Below are 24125 nucleotides of genomic sequence, written 5' to 3'. Positions count from 1 at the left end.
GCTCCCATCTGCCGGCCTGAGGCGGGAGGAGGGCACGCTGGCTCGGGTCAGACCATCGTCCAGCGTCCCGCGCGCTGTCTGAACACTGATTAGCCGACAAGTCAGGTCAGATCAGGCTAGAATGAGGCCGATCTCCCCAGCAGGTTTCCTATGCTAGTTTCCTCCATAACCGTCGGAGCCAGCGCTGAGAAACAGCTGGCATGTAGCCGCCTGAAGCATTCGGATTGGCAACCTGTTCATTGAGAATATTTATTGCGAAACAATTCACAGCTTTGGAGCGTTAAAAGAAGCTCATCGATGTTCTCAGCAATATGAACATTAAGTAAGTACTAAAAGCGGACATTTATTTTACTGTTTATGTGATATTGTTTCCGAGAACGAAGTATTAATTAGCTGAGTGATGTGGTTTTTATATACAAATAATGGCTGGGTCCATCTGAAATATGAACACGCATGCAGAATTTCCAGAAATATTTCTGAAGTGTTGTAAGTTACCTAGCCAAGTAGCGCTTTGACAGAGGAATAACATTTCGATCCGAAGCTGCTGCTGTCTATGACCAAGTTTTGGCAACACCGTGGGTGCGTACATACACAACCAGCGAAAATGGCGGTTGCCAAGTGATTGCGCCATTCGGGCATCCCCGTTACAGTTCCAGCCAGTCATCCCCATTCGTACTGGGCGTTTTTGCAGCTTCTGCTTCTCGCACGTAACAGGCACATATCGATGTTGAGCCCCAACTTCCGGCTGCTTCTGCTCGACGGATGGGAGTCTAGTGATGGCTTACAACAGCGCACACCTGAGGGAGGATATCAGACAGCAACGGCCTAGGGCAGCGCCGACTGCAGGGCAGCACCGATTGTACAGCACCACCGACTCTAGGGCAGCACCGACTGTAAGGCAGCACCACGTTGTAGGGCCGCGCCACGCTGCAGCTCGGTGCGGTCATGATGGCAGCAGTCAAGTCCAGTGTAAGCAGTTTGAGCATAAGCGGCAACACCTTTATATGCCTCAAGAAGCCACGTATCTTTAGTGCTGAAATAAATGCATCCTGTGTCTCTGCTCAGTGCAGACCCGTTACGCATTTAATATGTACATCGGGGCTTAGTGACATTGGGGCTGCAGACCGAACATGCCGGGTTTTTGTGCTTCAGCGCCTCGGGTTGGCCAGTAACGCTTTTAGCAGACTCACCTATATCTTTCCCATTACCGATTGCGTATTTTTTGCAACAAGCGTCAGGATTCTCTGAAGTCGTGCCAAAACAATTTCTTAGCGCTAAAATGAAGGCTGCGTGATCAGGCGGTGCATTTCTGGAACGATTGTCTAATCACTAGTGATCGCCTTCCAATTCGATTAACATGGGAAGCTAAAGTTTCTTTATTTCTTAATGCTGCGGGTCGGAGACAGGCTGTTATATCGGTGATCAGACATCACTGCAAATAAAGACTGACTGCTGCTGACGGAACAGTAGGAATGGAGCGGATAATCAATCATATTGCCAATGGTGCCGATGAATGCCGGCCGAATCACACGCTATTACGCACAAGCCATGAACCAGCCCGTTATCGGGCGCTTTTGAGGACTGATTTTAGACTATGACACCAGTCTGCCAAGATCCGAGCTGGATAAAATAGCACAGGCAGAAGCGCGAATATAGTAATATAGTAATACTTTCGCAAGCGTTAATTCGCCAATTTCGGCAATTAATTCGCGCGAACATAGTAATACTTTCGGCAAGCGTACCGTCCACAAACCAGACACACCATATCGGCAATCGTACTTCCTGTAAATTAACAAGCGCCGTCAACACTGTTCGGCCACTGATAGATCGGGAAGACATCGACGCAATCTCTAGGGAAAACAGCCCCAAAAAGAACATGCCGCGACCTAAACTAAGACACATCAGCCATGCAAACTACATGGGCGCGTAGCCCTGTTTATTGCGACCAATACACACCCGGAATACCATCGTTTTGGAATATTTTGCTGCAGTCACCAAAACTTCAACAGTTCCGAATGCATTTAAATGTTTTATGTTTGTTTTTTATCTATCAGGGCAGCCCGAAAGTCGGCCAACGTTCGAGCTTTCTAGCCATGACATAGGGCGGTTTCTCGAACAGTGGGCGAGCGCTAAACGTCAGAGCCCTTCCGCCTGCCACATTCATGCAAGCAATATGCTCCAATAGTTTCATAACTCCAATCCAACTGGTTCCCCAACACAACAAGCTTTCTTCTCTTATGCTAGACATCATTTGCGTGGCGATAACCACGTCTGTTATCACCCCATCGTTTCGCAGGGGAATTGCGTCTGATATCACTGGAACATGACTTGCGATAGCTCATTTACTTGCATTTATGTGTAATGTGTCTTGGTGGGCGATTTGCTTGCTAATACACTTGTCTCATTCAAGAGGTTTTAAAGTTACAGAACGGAGTCAGGACGCAATGAGTTGCTGTCAATGGAAGATGCTTTTGCTCCAGGCAGGCGAAAGTATCACCATGTTTCTTGTCGTACTCCCAGCAAGCACCTCCTACACGCACTGTTTTTCCTCCCTCTCCTCTTCAGTCTGTGCCCTAGCTGTGTTTCGTTTCACCAAGAGCATGCTGCTCTCGTCAGCTGCGAGGCTGCCTGACGGCCACCTAGGCTGGGAGCGGCACCCTCGTCTCGTCCCACCACGAGCGTACCACGCTCGTCAGCTGCGAGGCTGCCTGACGGTCACCTCGGCCGAGAGCGGCGCCCCGCGCGCCCAGACACCCTGAGGTGGGCGTGATGAACGAGGGAGGCCTCGCAATGCTAATCACCCGAGACAGCCGCAGTACTGCGCTACGTAGTAGTTCTCTACTTAATCACACAGCTCGGAAATGGTAAATGATGGCCGATTTTGTGACCTATCTTATTTCCTTTCATCAAAATTTGTTTTATTTATACAAAATTTATTTCATTCCCTGTCGACTGTGCTGATGCGTTAATCGCCGATTTGTGAGTGCTTGCTCTACAATGACTTGGGGATGATATTCTGAAAACAACGTTTGATTTTTTTGTAAAGCTAATTGCAAAAATAGTGTAAATGGACCTATGTCGGCGTTTTTTTTTTGTTCTTGAAGCATATGTTCCGCATTTATTAGCTTCATAACCACAATAGTATCCGTACCTCGAATTCCCCATTAACGTGCACCCAATCCGGCCTGCTACCCATTTATTCAGGTACCCCCATGTATTCCCAACCCGTAAAGGACTTTCGTTGTAACTCCACCAAGCCAAAGATCCGGATTCAGATTCAGATGTGCTATCATCAAGGATGCACAACCACAGCGGCTTTTTACCTGACACGCCAAATACGTGGACTCTCATTGACGTCCAAACGGGACTGAACGATTCAAATCTCCATTGAATAATGATACATACGCCTAGGGTGGTGCAAAGCCCAGATAGTCGGCATGTCGCTCCCATCACGGGTGATGTTGATCTCCGGACTCTCTCCGTGGCAATGTGGAACAAAAAGGTCCGATTTAATCGCATCCACCGTGCCCTCACCTTTGGTGTCACGCTCTTCTCTATCTTGGTCCGGAACGAACTTGGCTGCGTTTGATGAGATATCAGACTTCCAGCCGGACGTCAGATGATTGACGACACGTGAAACTAAAAATACCTTTTGAAATGTTTAAAAATTGATAATTTTAAAATGAAAATAAAAAGAAATGTCCCTGCCAGTGATTTGAGGCGCACTGCCGAGTCAGTGACGGTTGGTGTTTTACTCCATACCATGCCACGTCGAAGCAAAGCTCAGTCTTGCATTCAGCTGATAGGCTGAAGCTGCTGCCGGCATCGTATCAGTGACAAGGGCTGATGTCAGTCAGCTACCTACGGAGTATTCACCGTTCCAGTTCATTTCATTTTTTCGTCATTGTGCGGTCCAGACGGTTACTGAACGCGTTGTAAATCAGCAATAATGGCGCATTTTGCAAGTAACAAACCACAAACGCCTACCAGGCCGTGCGTGAGAGGGACGGGCAGTGGTCGCCGTGTTTGGTGTTGCCGTTCTGCTGGCGGAAGTACACGGCACGGCTAGGTAAGCGTGGAGGCTTCTACCTTTGCTGTCATGGCCAGTTGCGTATGAGCGGTATTGCTTATCATGATCGTTTTACAAGGACCTTCACGTGTTAATTAACTGCTCGGTAAGTTCATTGCTAAAGTTCGATATTGTGGATTATTGGCTGTTTCTTTACTTTAATAAATTCCTTACTTCTTTTGCTTTGATTATTCTTACAATTCATTAATGAACAAAATCAGTGCTGAAACGCTTGGAGAATGTAACCAATGGAGACTTTAACGCCAACACAGATTTGACTCGTTTGACATTTAACATCGCTGTGCTTACCTTCATCGTGGGTCACGTTTGCATATCTGAACTTTGCATTTGCATATCTTTGTATACCAAAAGACGATAGAAGGTATCTGAACACTCTCCATTTTCCGGGGAAAAGTTCACAACTGAAGCGGTTTACTCGCGATCATAGCGGACAGATTGTGTTCTCTCAGAGACACCGAGCGCTATGTCTTACGAGTCATACCGCATCCCGTGGTGTTTTGATGGACAATGATATGGACGTGGGCAGCTGGCACGACGGCAGTGCAAGCCCTGCCGAGTGCGTCCTGCTGCACATGCCGGTTTGTACCTGCTTAGGTTTGTCCCCTTTGATATGGTCCTTAGCTGGCACAGTGTGCAAGCTCAAATCGTGTTCGGCGGTCGGCCTGGGTGTTTTCCTATGTGCGATCGGATATGAAGGCAGGCCCTTGCCCGGTTTTGTATTGAAAACTGTTTAGATTCCTCAAATCGTAGATTCACGTCATCGGTTTGTGGTGTATTTAATATGGTATCGAGTATGAGACAAGAAAAATAAAAATGTATTAATTTGTTATTGACAACAACAAAAAATTGAAGCAACGAGCAGGCTTGGAAACATTACATAGACAACATAGACAAAGCCAACACAGAAAATAGATGTTGTCATCACAAGGTAAATTTCCAGCATTGCTGAAAGGTCACATTTTCTAAAGGTTGCCCTGTCACTTCACGTACGGAGCGGGTGCATCTCCTCACACCGGCTCAGCAGATATAGACGACGAACTGGCAGGGTGCATCGACCCCTCCCCCCCCCCCTCCCCCGGCAGATGCTGCTGCCCACTTGTGAGGTGTATTACTAGAAGGCTTTGATGATGGGGCTTCTTGGTTGAAGTCAATCAGCTGTTTTTTTTTTCCTTGAGGCTCTATTATTCGTAGTTTGGAAATGTGACGGCGGGTCGCATTAAGTCCCCGCTACGTTCGAGTTTAAAAAGCGGCGGATGGGGCCCAAATTCAAGCTATGCCATGTATGGAGCGCTCGCATGATGACTACGTAAGTGTGCTTATACTTGCAAGGGTGTCTGGGCTGGTGGTTAGTTTTAGGTCCGAGTTCTTCGTTGTTAACGATTGCTTTTTTTAGCAATGCATTGCTTAAATTGTCATTGCATGATACTGTGATGGCGACCAAGGTTTAAACCAGGGCTCCCATGTCGTGCAACCCATATTCCATAGTCTGTCTCATCACCTTCACCTCCTCCTCCCCAGCGGCATAGACAAGATTTTGCCCAGTAGGGAGCGAAATCAGGGCACAGGGAGCCCTGTTAGTTAAGGGACCCTACTTCGTCGCTACTGCAGCGTTATTTCTATATTCAGGCCTCCTTTTAAGCTTGGTATTCCATGTTGGTGCTTGAAGGAGCCATCTTCATGTTCCGCAAGCCATATTGGCGTTTTAAAGAGCGAAGAAGATACTGAAACCTTCGCCTACATGCTCCCCCGCCCGCCCCCGCCGCCCCCCGCCGCCGCCAGGTACGGCCAGGGTCCCAAAATTCCCCTTAGCTACACCACTGCTCCTCCTGCTCACTTTAGGCCCCAGGAGGCGTTCACCCATCTCCTATTCTACCCACCCACCCCACGTCTCCATATATCGCAGCGCCCTCCTCCCCCCCCCCCCCCCCCGGCATGGGGTCCTTCAGAACATTGCTCATCTGCTGCTCCAGAGAGCTGGTCCTCCACTCCTCCCGTTTCATGAGCTTTTTTTGTTTCATATCTGCAGTCTATGGTACTTTTCTTTTCCTGACTTTAATCTGGCATTTCCCTTCCTTCTGATCTTTGGACCCGCCCCATAGCCGGCTTCTCTCACGCTGCAGTTTTGTCGGTATGAGGCCAAAGCGGTTCCACGGGCGGCACATTCCACTCCAGCTTGCAGGTGCAGGAGATGTGGGCCTCTATTGTACAATCATTGGGTTTGCCACAACCTGTCCGCAGATATTGGCATAGGTAAACGGTGTGCCGACGGAAAGTGAGATCCATCATTTTGTCCAGTTCCTGAAAAATCTGGCATCCAATTGCCTGGGTCAAGTGTTTCCAAGCCATGCTTTTCAACGTACCAAGGATTTTGTTTATCGTTTTCCCGGCGTGGTCTTGATAATCATCGGAGGTTTAAACTTAGCATTGGACACATGCCACTAAGCCAGAATTAGAGGTGGTAGGTCTCGGACAATCTCTGACGTCCTTCGAAATCGGTCTCTTAAAGAGCTGTTCTCCAGCAAAGCTGGCTCATGCAGCAGAAGTCTTCGGATAACATCCTTGTTGGTAAATATGGTAGCAATAACTGCAACACCAAAACCTGTCAGCTTACTAAAACTTGGGGTCTGGTCTTTGTCTTACAACCTGTAAAAGTCGCCAATGCCGAAAACAAATAAATAAACTATTGACAACTTCGCCATATGGCCATAGCAGTCGGTGCGCCCAAAAACCGTAGTCACTACTATTAACAGATTAGAACTTTGACCTAAAACCCCATAATCCCGGCAAACAATCAAAGTGGAATGATCTTATTAGCTATCTTATTGTACTCAAATACCCCCAAACTATCAGGTGACCCCCCCCCCCCGGATCTATCGCTTTTCATGCCGTGAACGGATAGGGCGTCGTTGACACTCCGATATTCCTGCCAGTTCCCCCCAAAATGTAAAGCCTCGCAAAAATTAACAGTGATAACGCCATAGAGCCCCCAATAGCTGAGTGTATCGTAAAACCCTAATGGTAATGATACGATGGTATCGTGATTTATTAGAAGTTGTGTGTTGCTAGGTCTATAAGTAATTTCACTAGGCTAGGTCAAAGGTCAACTTTTCCGGACAATCGTGCCGTTTCAGTTGACGTGCCTATGTTTACGAAATTGTGTAATGTAGCGAAATGAAATATGTACAGGCAAGGTCTGTGTTTAAATTTTTGCGCGTTGAGACGTGTTTTGAGGCTTCGACAAGTTTCGGGGATGAAGGGCTCCGTAAATATAGCAATGTTGTCCAGACCGCTGTGAACAGCGCGAGCGCCGGCTGGCGGCCGCCGCCCGCGCCGTCAGTATGTAGATTACCGTGCAGGATTCTTTAAAAAAAAAACGTTTCTTTTGAGAAACTGCGAAGGCTAGAAAAACATTCATGGTGTAAAACACAGGCCTAATAAACGCCCCAGGGGCTTCTTGGAAATTCGAGATGAACTGCACGACCTGCCAGGCAGATGTCGGGAACCACCTTCTGGTTCGTAGAGTATGTATATCGGAGATCGTATGCCCCCCCCCCCCCCCCTCCCCCTCCAGCTACATCATGGCGAGGGTTTAAATGCTTTTTGGGAAGCTCAATGGTCGCCAATCAAAAAGCAAAGCAAACAAAGCGCGCTAAGCCTTGTATTACACGTCGGAAGCACCCATCACGACCTTAGATAAGTGTTCACATGTTTCTTATTGCTGACGCTGCAGCCTATAGCAGTCATCCGCATGACCTTTCGGCACGTGCTAACCTGCACTTTTGTTTCTTTACTTCATCGAACGATCTCATTCCTCGGATGACAAATGACATTTGTACTGTGATCTTTGAAAAAGGGATTCGTTTCGTTACGCGTCACCGGTGACCATTTGCTTGCTGGCGACAGTGACCCCGCGTGGTTGTCAGATAATGGAAGAAGCGATTCGCGCAAAGAATGCACTTCTTTTGAAGTGCATTCAAATGCAAGAAGTGCAAAGAACGCTTTTGCACAATCGAGATTAGCGCGCACATGTGCATTGCGCCAAAGAATGACATCTGAATGCCTCTCACGTATTTGTTGCCATGCAACTCTGTCTAGCCATGGACTTTGTGATCGTCATTTAGCACGTGAAAAAATTACATTGGCGACATCTGTACAGCAGCTCCCAAACATGTATCCATGATATAAAAGTATTTCGATCAAATGGACCAGATTAGTACCAAAATACTCGAAGCCACACATGAAAACATTCTCCATCATATAACACGCGCTCGGGTGAGGGGTCAACTTGACCCCCCCCCCGAAGGTTTTTCCAGAATGGTTTCCGAACGGCGCGGCGTAGCCGCGCCAAATTTGGCATAGCTGTAGACAATTGAATAGTGGATTATTTGACATCAAAAATTTAGATGCATCTTGTAAGGTTGCTGACCTATGGTAGGTCAAATTCCGGCCATGGTTTCAGTGAAGGCAATTTCTAGGGAATCGTTCAATCTGATCCAGCAATGGAGTGTTAGACGAAGCCATACATCTCTGAGATGCTTTCTTAGGCAACACAACAGCTGAATGAGCAAATTACATTGATCAGGCCTGAGATCAGGTATGAAGGTCACACCAAGGTCAAAACTTGCCTGTTTTATGACTCCACAGCTTGCTGTATGAGATAGTTTCTGGTGCTCATTTCGAGTTTATTGATAGCAGGAACCGCATTATACATCTTCCATGGATTTTTTAGAGGTCAGAATGGGTCAATGACCTAAAATGACCCAGGTCAACATTTTGTTCTAGGAACATACTGTCTAGCGTAATCTTTCTCTCTTAGTCAAATGCAAAACTGAAGGCAATCTGGTATGATTTTGGTCACCTTGACCTTAAAAAGGTCAAACAAGGTCATTGACCTTTAATGAGAATGTGAACTTTTGCTAAGAAACGGTTATTTACGTTCTGGGGACACTTCGGAGACCGACCTGGAACTTGACCTTGTTTGACCTTTTTTGACCCGAAGTTCGTGATCTAGGAACCTGGAACTTTGACCTGAGTGAGTTCACGTACAGGTCAACACACCCTGTAAAATTGATGTTTCTAGCTTTCTTAGTTCCCGAGATCCCTGGGGGAGGGGGTCAAATTGACCCCCCACTCGAGCAAAGGGTATCTAGCCGGCCACCCGGGCGCCTGTTAACATTTCTATCTAGTGTTGGTTGCTCAACCGCAGTTTTCCCAAATAGAGTGAAATATGCTATAATTTTCCTGATTCAGAAATGAAGTGAATGAGATAAGTTTAACATTGATCTCATTTCTTTATTGCCAATTTTATGAACTTTTTGGAAAACTTTTGGATTATTCCTTATCAAGATAGCTCAATGAAAACGACATACTTTTCCGCTTTCAATTTGGACTTAGGAAGCACATAGCACTCATATTCCTGTTTCACATATGTTTCATAAAGCCACCAGTTTTCTCCAAAATGTCACGCAATAATGCCGCCGTCCTTTCAAAACAGGCGCTAGTTGACACATTCGCGCGAAGAACATATCGTAATGAGTGGAATTCTTGAAAAACACATAACAAGTAATAAACCAAGATAACTTAACCAATTGTGCTAGTCTCCATAACGAGCCTCAAGTACTAAAGCAGAACTTGACATTGTTTGTGCAGATACAACGCAAACCTGACATGCTATCCGACAGCGCTTAACATTTTTGTCATTGAAATGCCACGTCAGTTTCAGGACACATCAAGTTATGTCAGTTTCGCTTTGGTGTGTAATAATACACCACCAAAGTTTACCCACAATGTTTCTTTAAGGTCGTTTGCGAGTAGGGCGTCACTTTGTATACTTCCGGTGGGCTTAAGCCCCACCCAGTTCTAATTTGAGCCCTCAAACCATATGGGAAACAGCAATACCGGTCAAAGAAAATGCAAAACAGTTCCCGAAATGCTTGAACATGTGAATACATGGCGATTGGTTTCATGTTCATTTAGCACCACGATAGTGCCGTGTAGGTACCCTACATATTTTCGTCACTCGAACTCCCTTATGCATAATGTCAGTCTACAAATATTGGTTGGGCTTTCACGAGAGAGCATCCGGATCCGAAGAAAAAACAGGATCGACTGCAATACACGGCAGCTTTCGAGTCTATGGACGTTAGTATTGAGACATTAAGCAGGGTTTTGCAAGGCTGGACAATTGCTTACCGCGAACGTCACGCTCATCAAGAACATGCACGAACTAAACGAAACTTTTCCAGTCATTAAGGCTCTTCAAGTCTTCATTCAAGTCTCGACACCCAGCACGCGATGCTGAGAGCTTCTCTACACGCAGGGTGCTAAACCGACAGGCTTCATCACACGCACCGAGTAGAAGAATAGGTAGAAACTTGTCGGCGGGTGTCAGTGCTCACCAGAATGACCAGGTAACCATTTCAAGATTACGGTAGTGTGACAACTGCTATATCCTGAGATCAGCGTGGTCTTTTACTCTTGCTCAGATTGCTATTCTAGCTTTAAGTTGGTCTTTGTAGCACTATGCTCCATTGGCACGTAGCAGGCTACCATAAGTTCGCCTAGTTGTGTGCGGGCTCCGTAAACGCGATTTCCATGGTGCTCGTAAAGCCAGTCACAAACGCTGTGTTTCGGTTTGGCTTCATGCAATAGCCCTGGGCATAGGTTACAACGAATCCTGTGTATTACATTCTCCTTTACCCATTTTCCTTTCAGCCAATTAACATATGTCTGTCCAATCTTAATCCCAGCTGGTCTCGAAGGTTGACCGAACTCGCATAGACTTTATACTCGTACCAGCAGTCCACGATACCGCCGTGCAAACTACCCAATGGGACGATGGGATTCACCTGTGTGCAAAGCTTACCATCAACAGTGTTTTATTTGAAATATCAATTTAAAGAAGTTTATAAATGTATGACATAGTATTCATTACCATCTGCCTTGTATATCACAAATTTCTGATCACTCGGGCATTTTTTGTATAAGTCTGTGTTCATCTGCCTAACAAAATGTCTGCGCAACAGCCCACTGCACGCGAATGCTCTTCTCAAATTCCAGAATGACCCATTAGTGGTAATTTTAAACACCACTTGCAAGATGGCGCGTGCTTGGCATATATTTAGCACGCTTGAATGATGATAAGGATATTTTAGCACAACTACGCCCTCACGACTGGGGATCAGAATATAGACGCGCCGCTCTCCGCATTTCATGGCAGAAGGACTGCTTTCTTGGTACTAATGGAAGTGTGCAGAATTATATTGCAGTATGATGGCGGTTGTGGGTTTGAAGTAGAGTTCTGCAGTATATCTTCTACCTGATTTCTCTGCAAAAGGAGTACCGAGTAATGGAATCGACATATTTTGTGACGCGTGTTTCAGAGTACGAAAAATATTGGTGCGGCGTGAAATGATTTTTGTGATGAAATGTGACGATGAACACAGCACCGAAACGTCGAAATATTTCAACATAACTAATCCTTACCTGATGACGTCGTTTAACCAGTACCATTTCGCAAACTGAAGGTATTCTGGCTTCTACCAACTTCAAACTCACGCCAAGGGGCTGCAAACTACGCTGCTCCTTAGCACGGCCATTCTGGTGACCTCCCTAGTCATCAGCCTATACAGTCTCTGTCCTTCTAGCTATCGACATGCCTGTTGGGGTTATGTAAGTTCAGTGACATTTCTACGTGTAGGTGCTTTTTAGCACTGCACATGATGCGATTTGCATAGCCTTTCCGCGGAAAATGTATCAGTGCTTACTCTTTGCTAGTCGCTAGTCGCTAGTTGCACGTGTCAGGCCACACCATTATGAATAAAGTTGTATTTTTGCGCCTCGGACCACCTTCCATGAACGATAAACACCACTTTTTGCTGGCGGTTATATTAACCCGCCGTCTTGAATTGTGTTTTTTTGTGAATAACATTCAATTCTAGACCTTTTGCATTTTCACATGCGCTTGAAATAGGAAATTATTCTTTCGTAAAGCAATGGCTTATCGGCTGATAAAAAAATAACGAATTAGCCCTGTCACCGGGAACGCAAATCAAATTTCTGAAATCTGGAAAAATCAGGTTCTGGGGTAGATTAGTTCAACCAATCGGCTGAGCCATCCTCCAACCAAGAACACCCCTGCATGCGAGCGTTTCACATTGTACTGGGATCAAGGGGCGGGCCATAGACAAGAGTAGCTGAGGCTTGATGTCGCGTCAAGTCACTCACCGGAAGGATTTCCTAGACCGATGATCGGACCACATCTGGTTCAGGCTGCAGTGTGTTCATTCGCAGAGTAGCCACCGTGCGACGATCCTTTTAGAGCGTCCGTCTTCCGAGCCACTCCACCGTGACGGAGTGGGTTCGAGTCGCTCTAGACGCTCGCTATTTGCCCCTGGCAGATATGGCCTGCGACCAGTGGCAGCTACCGCGCTTAAGGTCCGTTGGAGGGGGTAAGATGAATCGTGCCGAGCATTGCGACGCTAGAAGGTTCAATGTTACGCATTTGAGGATTTTAAATCAAGCATTAGATATGATGAAATAACCTCTTAATTATAGCGTACTTTTAGGATGAAAAGACTGTTTAAGACAGCATAACTGATCCATTTAGTAATTATGCTCCCCAATACGTCATTGTTTCATTGCGTCATGCAACGTTTGCATGACGCTGAGGTCCTGTCAAACTAGTTTGAAATCGTCACTTACTTGTAGCACTTAAAACTCGTCGAGGTATGGTAGCACAGGCTGGTAAAATTGGCTTGGCAAAATATTGTTATTTGTTGCTGTTTTGGCTCTTTCTCGTGATACTTTTTGCATATCTCTCCGTGCCTTTTAGATGTTAACCTTCTTGTATTCACATGCTCGGTTATGACATTATTCTTCCATTTGACGAATCCATGTCCAATTTTTTTGTATTCTTCAGTACAAAACGGGTGTCTTGATTGAAGCTTGCATAGGGTGCTCAACATTTAGAGCCAACTGTAGTCCACTTAAGTTGGAAATCTCGCACACGGACGTCAGATCTGAATCGCCTGACGATGATTTTCTTTCTGGCCTTCAACACTGTCCGGCTGAAAGGGTGGCAGGATTTGAAAAGCATTGCTACAACGCCATGGATACCTGAATGGTCTTAAAATAGTCTTCACGGACTAGTCCGCACAACTTCGCGGGTGTATAGCTCAGAAACTAGAGGGTTTTAGGTAGGGGTGTGAGCTGTACCGAATGATCTTTAAAATGCTTAGTTTAACTTAACGTTCTACACAACTGTGGAATGCTTCCCTTGCCATTTTATCATGTTGCGGCTCTTCGAGACATATTTTCGGCAGGATTGTGCGTCATCTAGTGAGAAGAAATATCACTATAGTTATGCTTGACGGGACCGAGATAGCAGTACTAAGAGACAAAAGTAAAAGGCATTCATGACGCCATAGTGGCGAGATCTGTCGGCTCGCCAAAACGAGGTTTGCTGCTGGGTACGCGGCATTGTAATGGTCATTGCGTGTGTGTCACTCGACGGGTTGATGATTGGTTGGGCACGTGGAAATGTAGCTTCGTGCTTCGTTTCCCTGCAGAGACCTGTATTTTTATGTACGTGCATTTGTTTATTTCAACGGTGCTCTGGAAACAGCTGTCCTGAATTAAGGGCTGCATTTTCTATATGCATATATGCTTATATACCCTCAATATTCTCCAGAACTTCTGAAACCTTCGTATTGTTTGGGTGTGTATACATTTTATGATATCACAGCACCTTGTAAGAGCATATTGCATTTTTTCTTCATGGTTTGGAAGCAGAGTGGTTTGTTTATTCATACTATTGATCATTTGAATGGGTGATCTTATGCTGTCGTGGTCATAATCAGGTTTTGTATCTTAGCAATGGGGAACATTATTTTAAACCATTGTAGTTGGGGCCATGGGTGAATTACAGTATGCATGGAGGGGGAGGTTGTGATGAACATAGATAGGTAGACATCAGTGAACAGTATGGTACATTAAGCTCTTGCCACAGCATTCTGTCATGTAACAGATTTGATGAGTTCATGGTGGTATCAGAGCTATGCTGCAAGTGCTGCTCAGTATGTGCTCTGATTTCAGAAACTAATCCAATCAAAATGTTGGCTTTGCATTCATCTAGCAAATGAGCTTAGCAAATGAGAGGAAACTGTAGGAGGTATTCATGATATGCTTGGGCTAGACTGTAAAAAAGAAATCATGTTATGATAAAAACATGCCAGGATTACAGCAATATTGCTGTTTAAATTTCAGTACTTATATGCTGCAAGTGGAGCATAGTCACCACAAATGTCAGCTTATGGAGAGATATTTCTGGAATTGTGATGTTTGAAGAGAAGTCTTAGAGCAAATGTGCTTTAAATTTGTTCCATGCAAAGGCTATTTAATGTCATATGGGCACACAAATGTCACACAGCAACTAAATGTATGCAGACTGGTGCTCACATCCAGTATGCAAAAAATCCATTCACTGTGCAGGATAACCAGGGAGGGGGGTTTGAAAGTGGTCCAAAATGTAGTCTGTTATTTTTGAATGACTTCTAAGCAGTACAAACTCTGAAAGTTTTGAGTGCTTATTCCCTGAGTTTCTTTACAGTGTGCTCCTATAGGGAAAAGCTGTTTTTCCTCACAGCATTTTGAAATGTCTGCTTGTGGGCTGGATATTTCAATGTTGCAAAAGTAAATGTAATGTGTTCATTCATGTGCTGGCATTGGCACATGAGCTGTGGAAATGATAAACAAAGAATGGGCAAGTGGTGCTGAATGATTGTCATATGCACCCTAATCAAGTGTCACATGGTGGGCTGCATACCAGTTCTTGGACCAAATTACATGCAAGTTTAAAGCTTGTGGATCATTTTGCATCACCCTCTCTCATGTACCTGTACCATGTATCCCTCCCTTCAGTAAAAATATGTTTCTTCCCACTTGCCATCTAAGGTTACTTGTAACTCAGTATGAGCTTTTTAATGCCAACTGTTGTATTGTAGGCAACTACTGTAGCTTGAATCAGCAAAATATGTAACTTAGGGGAGCTTCTCACACAGATTGTCATGGTTCTTGATGTCAGCTGTTGTTTTCCCTTGAAGTGTGCACAACAAGCATAATCATTTATTGTTGCCTATCATCACTCCCCTGCCCCACCTGCATCAGACTGCATGATCAGTATGAACCATGAATTTGGCTGAAGCCTTGTGGGTACAATTTCAGATATATCATGGGCTTGAACCACATTCCCTCTTGTTCTGGCTGTGGCTGGGAAATGTGGGTGTGTTTACTGCCACGCCAACTTTTGTGGGAAGTTGAAATACAGGACACCTTTGTTGTGTACTCTCATCCCAGGAACCTTGCACTGCAGCCAAGCACTAGTGAAAGGATCAATTAAATCAGGGGAGGTCGCAGAAACTTTCCACATTTTAGCCGTGCATTCCTGTTAACTTGTCCTGAGATGCCTGTTCCAGAAGGTTTCCATCTTGTAACACTAAGTTCTTTCAGTATTTTGTACCTGTGATAATTGGTCACTGCCTCCCATCACTGGGTATTGTTTTGCATCACATTCTGAGCTTTTCTCGTCATGGGAAGTTGATCAACAAATAAAGAAAAGGTGTCAGATTGACCAGACTCCTCAGAATATTACAGAGATTCAGAATCAGATTGTGAATAAGGGAAGGGATAACACCTCGCCCTTCCCCATTGTCATGATGTAGCTGGCATACATGGTTGAATTACATGGTTCTGATTTAATTTTGGTACTTATGCATATATTTCATGTGATTTTCTTCTATCTTCGACCATCATAGTCTCCATAGTGTGTAGGCTGTGACATCATAAGGGAATTACAAAGGATGCACAGAAACGCGAAGTCCACGTTTTTGGTCATGTGTTCCAGGTAGAGCTGCAGATGTCGTCCAAGTCGGAAAACATGGCGGACGGGGTGTTCGTGCCGCCGCCGCCGCGTCTGGTGGAGGGCGCCCACTGCTCCTCCATGCAGCAGTACAACGACATGTACAAGCAGTCCATCGACGATCCCGAGGCCTTCTGGGGAGCAATCGCTGACCAGTTTTACTGGAAGGAGCGACACACGGGCAAGTTCTGTGACTACAACTTCGACGCCTCCAAGGGGAAGGTCTTCATCGAGTGGATGCGCGGCGCCAAGACCAACATCTGCTACAACGCCCTGGATCGGCACGTGCAGGGCGGCCACGCCGACCGCGTCGCCTTCTTCTGGTTAGTATGGTGTGGCAATTTCGCGGGCAGCTGTGGCCAGGTTAGCTCCAGTTGCTGGCGTCCGGCTGCTACCGCCTGGGGAGGCGGAAATGTCCGGGGCCGTACGCATCGTTTTCCATAACTCTTCTGACCGCACAAAGGCTGCACCCTTCGTTGTCAATGCCTCCGCCCCTGTTCAGCTAGGGCCATCGCTGTTTTCCGAGCGGACGTCGCGTCCCGGCGGCGCCTCTGTCCCACCCGCCGGCGTGTTCAGGGCGAGGAGAGGCGCCACTCGTGTGCCCCGCCATGACGCGGCCGCCCTCGCCGCCAGGGAGGGGAACGAGCCGGCCGACGAGGACCGGCTGACGTACGGCCAGCTGCTGGAGCGCGTGCAGCGCTGCGCCAGCGGCCTGCGCGCGCTGGGCGTGGCGCGCGGACACTGCGTGGCCGTCTACCTACCGATGATCCCCGAGCTGGTGGTGACGCTGCTCGCCTGCGCGCGCATCGGCGCCGTCCACTCGGTGGTGGTGCGTACCCCGGCGCTGGCTGCCGCCTACCGGCTGTCGTAGGAGCTGGGGCCGTCCTTGCGACAACCGGTGAAGGAGATGGCATGAGGACTACCACACGGACAAGCGGCTGACTTGTCAACCTTTGGCATGGGGATCACTCGGCAGGCTTTTAGCCTGTAATAGCTACAGGTCTGATAATAAGCGTTCTGTGCGCTGAAAAGAACGTAAATGCATGTGTCGAGTGACAAGGCGAGTCACGATAACGGGGCTCATAAGCGTTTTGTAATACAAGCGTGGCGGCAACTTGTGTGCGGTGTCTCGGCACGGATCAGCCGGTGACGGGCCGTTGATGGCTGCAGGCAGGCTGTCTGCAGCGGAGCGTTCTGGCCGCTGGTCGATGGTGAGGCGGGGTCAGGCCGCCGGGTGCCGGCCGTCTCTCGCTGGGGTCACGCCCTGTCGTCCGGGCCTAGCGCACCCGGCCGCCGCCTCCGCCCCACCTCACGATGCGCCCCCCTCGGCCGCAGTTTGGCGGCTTCTCGGCAGACGCGCTCGCTGACCGCGTCCTGGACGCCAAGTGTGACGTCATGGTGACGTCAGACGGCTTCTGGCGCGGCAACAAGCTGGTCCATTTAAAGGAGATCGCCGACCACGGTGGGTATTGATGCCGTTTTCTCTCCGACGGCTGACATCGGATAGTCATGTGAACCGCCGTGCGTCAAAGTTCAATTGCATTTTCTCATCGCCTCATCACATTTCTGATGGTCAAATGAGCCGGTGTCGTAAAGCTTTGATAACGTAATGAGACAACTCGCATTCCATGTTACTCATGGCAATCACGGCGAAATCCCAGTCCTCAAGCAGCCATTGTTGGATGGTTCGTGCCCCGCAGTAGGGCTATGCAGCGCCCTGAACGCCCCTCATGCTCACAACTATGCCCGGGTGTGGCCGTGTGTCTGCTCCCAGCGTCCGCTGGCCCTGCCAGCGTGTCCGCTGCGTGGGAGCGGTGTTGACGCGCCGCCGTCCGGCAGCGGCCGAGCTGTGCGCGGCGCGCGACCACCGGCTGCGGCGCGTGGTGGTGGTGCGACACCTGCCGCGGCTGCACCAGCACCAGCACCCAGCCAACGGCGCTGGAGGCGGCGACGCCCAGCCGGCCAAGCGCGCTCAGTTCGACGTTCAGGTGAGCGGGCCGTCAGTGGCCGACGCGCCGCTCCGGCTCCCGCCAGACGAGGCGCGGCGTCGGGCGCGCCCGCGTGGCTCGCTGCAGTGGTGTCGCTTCGTTCACGGTGTGCCGGCGTTACCGCCACAGGGGCCCGGCTGGGTCCGGCAGGGACCCGGCTGTGGCGGAGATGTGTGCTGAGCCACGTGTGCCGCCGCCACCGGAGGCGTTCGCGTAAAGACCGAGTGATTGGAAGCCCTACGTTCATGATGAAAAGCGAGTAGCTCATTTACCGCTGAAGGACCCTCCCTGACCCCGGTTTCCTGGCCGCGGTGACGACGCTTACAATCAGGGTAGCTGCGTGTACTGATAGAATAATCAATGCTGTTTTCTTGTCAAGATGCTTGATAAGTAGAAATGAAATGGAATATTATTTATCTGCGTACAAGCAGCGATGCTATTGGACTTGTTCGCGTGGCGGGCAGCTGGCCGTCGGCTTGAGCTGGCCGCGGCTGGAGGTGTGACGCCCGCCTGGAGGTGTGAGGCGCCCGCCGGTGGGAGCTGGCCGCAGCTGGCCGTCGGCTTGAGCTGGCGGCAGCTGGCCGCCGGCTGGAGGTGTGACCCGACTCGTTCATCGGCCGGCAGGCCAGCTGGGACGCCGCCCGTGACCTCTGGTGGGAGGACATGATGAGCGAGGCGGCGCTAGAGTGCGAGCCGGAGTGGATGGACGCCGAGGACCCTCTCTTCATGCTCTACACCAGGTACGCGGCCGACGCTCCGCTGCTGCCGGCCCGCTCGCTGGCTGACGGTCAGGTGCGGTGTCAGTCGCTCCTGGAGTAGTGAAGCTTGTAGCGTGTCGGAGTCTCGGCGCCGCGTAGAGCTGCTGTCGTTGGCTCTGGGCGCGTCGCAGCCCCAGCTGCGTGGTGGACGTGGCTTCTGTCCGGTGGGGCTCCAGGCGCGCCGTGGTCCAGGCTGCGTGATGGGCGTGGCTTCTGTCCAGTGACTGGAGCGCTCAGCGAAACATTCAGTCACTTCCTGAGCATGTTGTGACCACCTAATGGATGTGCTCTTGCGAGCTGACGCATGATTTGCGACCACAGATCTCAGACACCTTCTATGTCATTAGATAATGACGTCCTAGCCCAGACTGTCGACTGTATGGGGCGGTGTGCAGCTGCAGTGGCGGATCCGGTACGCGTGCCCTGTGGGTGTGACGACCTCCGCCCCGGCTGTCGTCAGCGGCTCCACGGGCAAGCCGAAGGGCGTGCTGCACACCACTGCCGGCTACATGCTGTACGCGGCCACCACCTTCAAGTACACGTTCGACTACCACCTGGAGGACGTGTACTGGTGCACGGCCGACATCGGCTGGATCACCGGACACTCCTACGTCGCTTACGGGCCCATGCTGAACTGCGCCACGTCAGTGATGGTGGGTGCATAGACTGGGTCGTGGGACGGCGCGCCGCTCCTGGGCGCTGATGGTGGTCTTATGATGGTCTGTATGATGGGCGACGGTGTGTGATCACGCACGGCCGTGTTGCTCTGGCCGTGACGGTGGGTGCTCCTCGTCCAGTGCTGGTCAGCTCGTGTGATGTCTGATCGCCCCCCCCGAGCCAGGAGCGCGATGCACGGTTCCCATTAATCCGCGTCTGCATGACGCCAGTCCATGTATCCGAAGTATCGGCTTTCTTGGCAACTAAAAAATAGCGTGAGCGGGTCTGCCGTGATCGTCCGTGTTGCGCTGGGTCTGATCGGCGGCTCGCTGCGGTGTGTGCTCCCGCCGCGGCCCGGCTGGCTGTCGGTTTCGGGAGCGGCGCTGGGGCCGGGCCGGCGCCGCTCCCGCCGCCGCCCGGCTGGCTGTCGGTTTCAGGAGCGGCGCGGGGGCCGGGCCGGCGCCGCTCCTGCCTCCGCGCGGCTGGCTGCCGATGGCAGGAGCGGCGCTGGGGTCGGGCTGGCGCTAACCCGGCGGTCCCGCTCCGCCAGTTCGAAGGCTCGCCATTCTACCCCAGCGGCGAGCGGCCCTGGCAGATTATCGACAAGTACAAGGTATCCAAGTTCTACACGGCGCCCACGGCCATCCGGGCGCTCATGCGACTGGGCGACGATATCGTCACAAAGTGAGTCTCGTTGTGGGCCCGTCGCCGCCGCCGCCGCCGCAGGCACGCCCGTTGCCTGTCCGAGACTATCATAAACTGACGAGAACGTTTATAAATTGACGAGAGAATTTCATGAACTGACGAGAAAGTTTCAGCTGTAGAGTTCGATGAATGTGAACTAGGTAAATGATGCCGCATGCCTTTCACAGGTCCTGCGAAAGGCACGCGGCGGCGTGAGCTAATCGGACATTTTATAAAGATACGCGTCTTCTGGAGAAGCGTGCCATTCATACGGCTCATATATGTACTTCATAGGGCATATGAATTGCCATTCAGAGGGCATCAGCGCGTGCCATTCATAGGGCATTGACAGATGTGACGCGGCACTGTGCACGGACGCTTCGTCGCGCGCCATTTGGCATGCGTGAGCGGCGAGCGCGGCGCTGTGCCAGACGTGAGCCGCGCCCCACCGGCTGTCCCTCCCGCCCGCGCAGGCACAGCCGCCAGAGTCTGAAGGTGCTCGGCTCGGTCGGCGAACCGATCAACCCAGAGGCGTGGCTGTGGTACCACCGCGTGGTGGGCGGCGGCCGCTGCGCCGTCGTCGACACCTTCTGGCAGACGGAGACGGGCGGCCACGTGCTGACGCCGCTGCCGGCCGCCACGCCCACCAAGCCCGGCTCGGCGTGTCGGCCGTTCTTCGGCGTGCAGCCGGCGCTGCTGGACGAGAACGGCGCCGAGATCGCCGGCGAGGGCGAGGGCTACCTGGTGTTCCGCCGGCCTTGGCCTGGCATCATGCGCACCGTCTACGGCAACCACCAGCGCTTCGAGACCACCTACTTCAAGAAGTTCAACGGCTTCTACTGCACGGGTGACGGGGCGCGTCGCGACGCCGACGGCTACCTCTGGGTGACGGGCCGGATAGACGACATGTTGAACGTGTCCGGGCACCTCCTCTCCACGGCTCAGGTGAGAGGAGGCAGCCGGAGTCGGCGCCGGGCCGGCCGACCGCGGTCAGGACGTGTGGGGCAGGCTGGGAGGGCGGGGTGTCCGGGTGGAGTGCGTGGAGCACGCGCTGCTGGACGTGCGAGCGCGCGTTGGCGTCCGAGGTCAGCGCACAAAGCCCCGAGTGCGTGTGTTTGTGGCGCACCTGGTGGGAGGCATTGTGGGGTGTTTGTCGTCTCAGCGAGATCTGGTGCGCGATGTGGGGCACACTGGTGTTTCTCTTTCCGGCGAGAATAGGCCACTGCGTCTGTTGCCCGGGATTGTCCTCCAGCGCGCATGGGTTTTAACTGTGTAGTGCGTTGGGCAGTTTGCCCTGTGTGGTCAGTTATCGGTAGGTGGCCTTGTGCGGCCAGTTTACCCGAGTGTTTACCTCCTCGCGGACAGTTGGGCGGGGTATGACCGTATGTGGGCAGCTTACCCCTGATGTGGACCTTGTGCGTCCACTGTCAGCGTGCACCACAGCGTGGATGGTGCAGCCACGCGCTGTCTCTGCACGCCGCGGGCAGCTTTACCACAAACACCGTGCCTGTTCGCACCGTCTGTGGAAAGTTCGTGAACTATTACGATGTATACTCTAGTGTAGAAGGTTTGCCAAAGTGTGCCCAATGTCTGAACGTGTGCCCCTGTCTTGAGGTCGTGCCGGATGGCTCAGCACCCCAGCGTGCCTGTTGTCTGAACGCCATCCTGCCTTGGCCAGATCGAGTCGGCACTGATAGAGCATCCCAGCGTGTCGGAAGCGGCGGTGGTGGCGGTGCCGCACAGTATTAAGGGTGAAGCCGTCTACTGCTTCATCACCAACAAGCAGGGCGAGCCATGGACAGACGAGCTGCGGAAGGAGCTGATCCTCAAAGGTCAGAAAGGCGCCGGCTGGCGGCGACGATTGGCGCACTGGGAATACGGGCGGTGGAGGGAGGGGGGCAGCTGTGGCTCGGTCTCCCCAAAGACCCGATGACATCGACTGAAATAACACCACATGACTGTCGCACTTTTCAAGCGTGGCTGCTTCTGCCTTGTGCTTCGTTTGTTGCACAGCTGAGATATATCTGTTCCCGTACGCTAAGGCTTGGCGAGCGATGCCGTGACCCTTGACCCAGCGTTGTGGGACACGTGGCGCGTGTGGCACGCCGCGGCCGCTGGCTGAACCGCACAGTGCTCGGCTTCCGGCGGCTGGTCGGGCTCGGTGGCGACCCCCGCACCGGTCCGTGACCTCCCGCCCGACCCCGCAGTGCGCGAGCGGATTGGCGCGTTCGCCGCGCCCGACTACCTGCAGTGCGCGCCCGGCCTGCCCAAGACACGCTCCGGCAAGATCATGCGCCGCGTGCTGCGCAAGATCGCGCAGGACGACCGCGACCTGGGAGACGTGAGCACCATGGCCGACGAGTCGGTCATCGCGCTCCTCTTCCAGCACCGCACCGCGCAGCTGCTGTAGGCGTCGCCGTACGCCTGTGAGCCCGCTCGGCAGCGGCGGCGGCGGCAGAGGCCGACGCTCGGCCGAGCGGTAGGGGGCTGGGTGGGCCGGGCGGCCCGCGCGGCGGCGGTGGTGACTGGGCCAAGCGTCGAGCTGTGGGTGGTGGCGCTCGGCGCCGGTAGTCGGCGGTGGTAGGTGTCCCGTCCACTAGTTGGACATAACCCCGGTGGCGGCGCGATCAAAGACGGGCCGGCGGCGCTGGGAACTGTGAGCCGGCCGCAGGAGTTGGCAGTGACCAGCCGTGCGTCCGCAGGCCCGTCGCAACGGTAACGTACAAACCGCGAACAAATTCGTCTCGTGTTGAACTCTTATTTAAAGACGATCGTGGTCGGGCTCAAGTAGCGATGGCTTCTGCGCGGGTTCGTGATATTTTTATGCCTCATTTTTAGGTAAGCACTGCCGTGTGAGCAGGCGCGAGGCTGGCAATTCGGTCCGTCTTAGGCAGGCGTAGGGCGGCAGTCACGCGTCGGAGACGCACCAGGCGGGCCTGTCCGACCTGGCCGCGCGCTCCGGCGAGCCAGCCGGCCGCACATGGACTGTGACCAGGCTTAGTGACGGGCGGAAGAGCTGCTGGCGACTGTCGCTGCCCAGGGCAGGAGGGCATCGCAGCGACCGGACCGGCCATGTGCAGAGTCCGCTGTTCGTCTGAATCTCAACTGTCGAGTTCGGCGGCACGGCGGCGGCAGTGGCCTGCCGTAGTCGGCACTGCCGTAAGCATGCCTCGCCCGCGCCGCGGTAGCGACGGCGCGCCTCCGCTTCGCTCTACCTCCCTGCCTGCTCGTCCGTTTTACCTCGGTCGATAGTGTTTGACCTGCCGACACTGCTTGCGAGACGTGGCGGGCGCGTGACGTCGGCCGGGGCGCGGTCGGGTGATTGGACCGAACGACCGCGGCGTCGGCCATGTCCTGCGTGGTCGGGTGATTGGACCGAACGACCGCGGCGTCGGCCATGTCCTGCGCGTCCCGGCTCGAATACGAATGGCTGCGTTGTGATCTGGTGTGTTTGCTGTCGTACCTGCACGCGCAGCGCGTGGTGGGAGCAGGTGACGGGGACGTGAGAGGACGTCTGTCTGGGAGGAGGCGAAGGTGCTGCGAGACCGGGGTAAGGCGCCACATGGGGTTGGGCAGCTGGGATTTACTCAGCCATTCGGCAGGAGATTGAGCAGCCGCGGCTGCCAGCGTGTTTGTTCAGGGGCACTGCCATAATCCTTTCGCACATCCTTTTGCCGTGCAGTTGCAAAGATGAACACCATTATTATCCGTAGCTGGTGATAACTTGTGTAAAGGTGAAAGTTATTAGGCCAGATAGTGAGACGCCCATTAATCCCATGAGATCGCTACATCCTGGGTCGAAATGGATCACGCACGGGGGCGCAGCCACGATGGTTGGGGGGGGGGGGTAAAGCTCGGTGACTACGCATCACGCCGATTTGTACTTCCTCCCTGAAGTTTTTTTTCCTGTGAAAAAAGAGCCCCCCCTCACCTTTGGCTGCGCCCCTGGTCACACGCGTCAATTATGATGGAATGATGGAGGTTCAAAGTTCAGGTAACGTCTGTCTTGTAAATCACCTGAAGTGACATGA

General features: G+C 51.6%; 1 protein-coding gene across 1 annotated transcript; it reads left to right on the top strand.

The window, feature by feature from the left end:
- The first annotated feature begins 13565 nt into the window (after window positions 1-13565).
- LOC119099256 (acetyl-coenzyme A synthetase, cytoplasmic) lies at window positions 13566-23535 on the top strand. Its single transcript, XM_037222378.1, has 11 exons — window positions 13566-13675; window positions 15993-16330; window positions 16641-16836; window positions 17343-17469; window positions 17847-17995; window positions 18620-18735; window positions 19214-19406; window positions 19961-20094; window positions 20568-21039; window positions 21773-21926; window positions 22302-23535. Exons 2-11 carry the CDS (start codon window positions 16026-16028, stop codon window positions 22502-22504), a joined length of 2049 nt encoding a protein of 682 aa, XP_037078273.1. The 5' UTR covers window positions 13566-13675; window positions 15993-16025; the 3' UTR covers window positions 22505-23535.
- Window positions 23536-24125: the final 590 nt, after the last annotated feature.

The sequence above is a fragment of the Pollicipes pollicipes genome, unplaced genomic scaffold, assembly GCF_011947565.3.
Source record: "Pollicipes pollicipes isolate AB1234 unplaced genomic scaffold, Ppol_2.1 Scaffold_4740;HRSCAF=5597_pilon_pilon_pilon, whole genome shotgun sequence".
Classification (NCBI taxonomy): Eukaryota; Metazoa; Arthropoda; class Thecostraca; order Pollicipedomorpha; family Pollicipedidae; genus Pollicipes; species Pollicipes pollicipes.
Note: the sequence above shows the minus strand (reverse complement) of the source record. Positions and strands in the feature narration are given on the sequence as shown.

Bases quoted from the DNA above. Each gene is read 5' to 3' on its own strand.
- LOC119099256 (XM_037222378.1), top strand. From the start codon at position 16,026: ATGGCGGACGGGGTGTTCGTGCCGCCGCCGCCGCGTCTGGTGGAGGGC. The intron at 17,996-18,619 runs GTGAGCGGGCCG...ATCGGCCGGCAG, and splicing joins GCGCTCAGTTCGACGTTCAG to GCCAGCTGGGACGCCGCCCG. The intron at 19,407-19,960 runs GTGGGTGCATAG...CCGCTCCGCCAG, and splicing joins ACTGCGCCACGTCAGTGATG to TTCGAAGGCTCGCCATTCTA.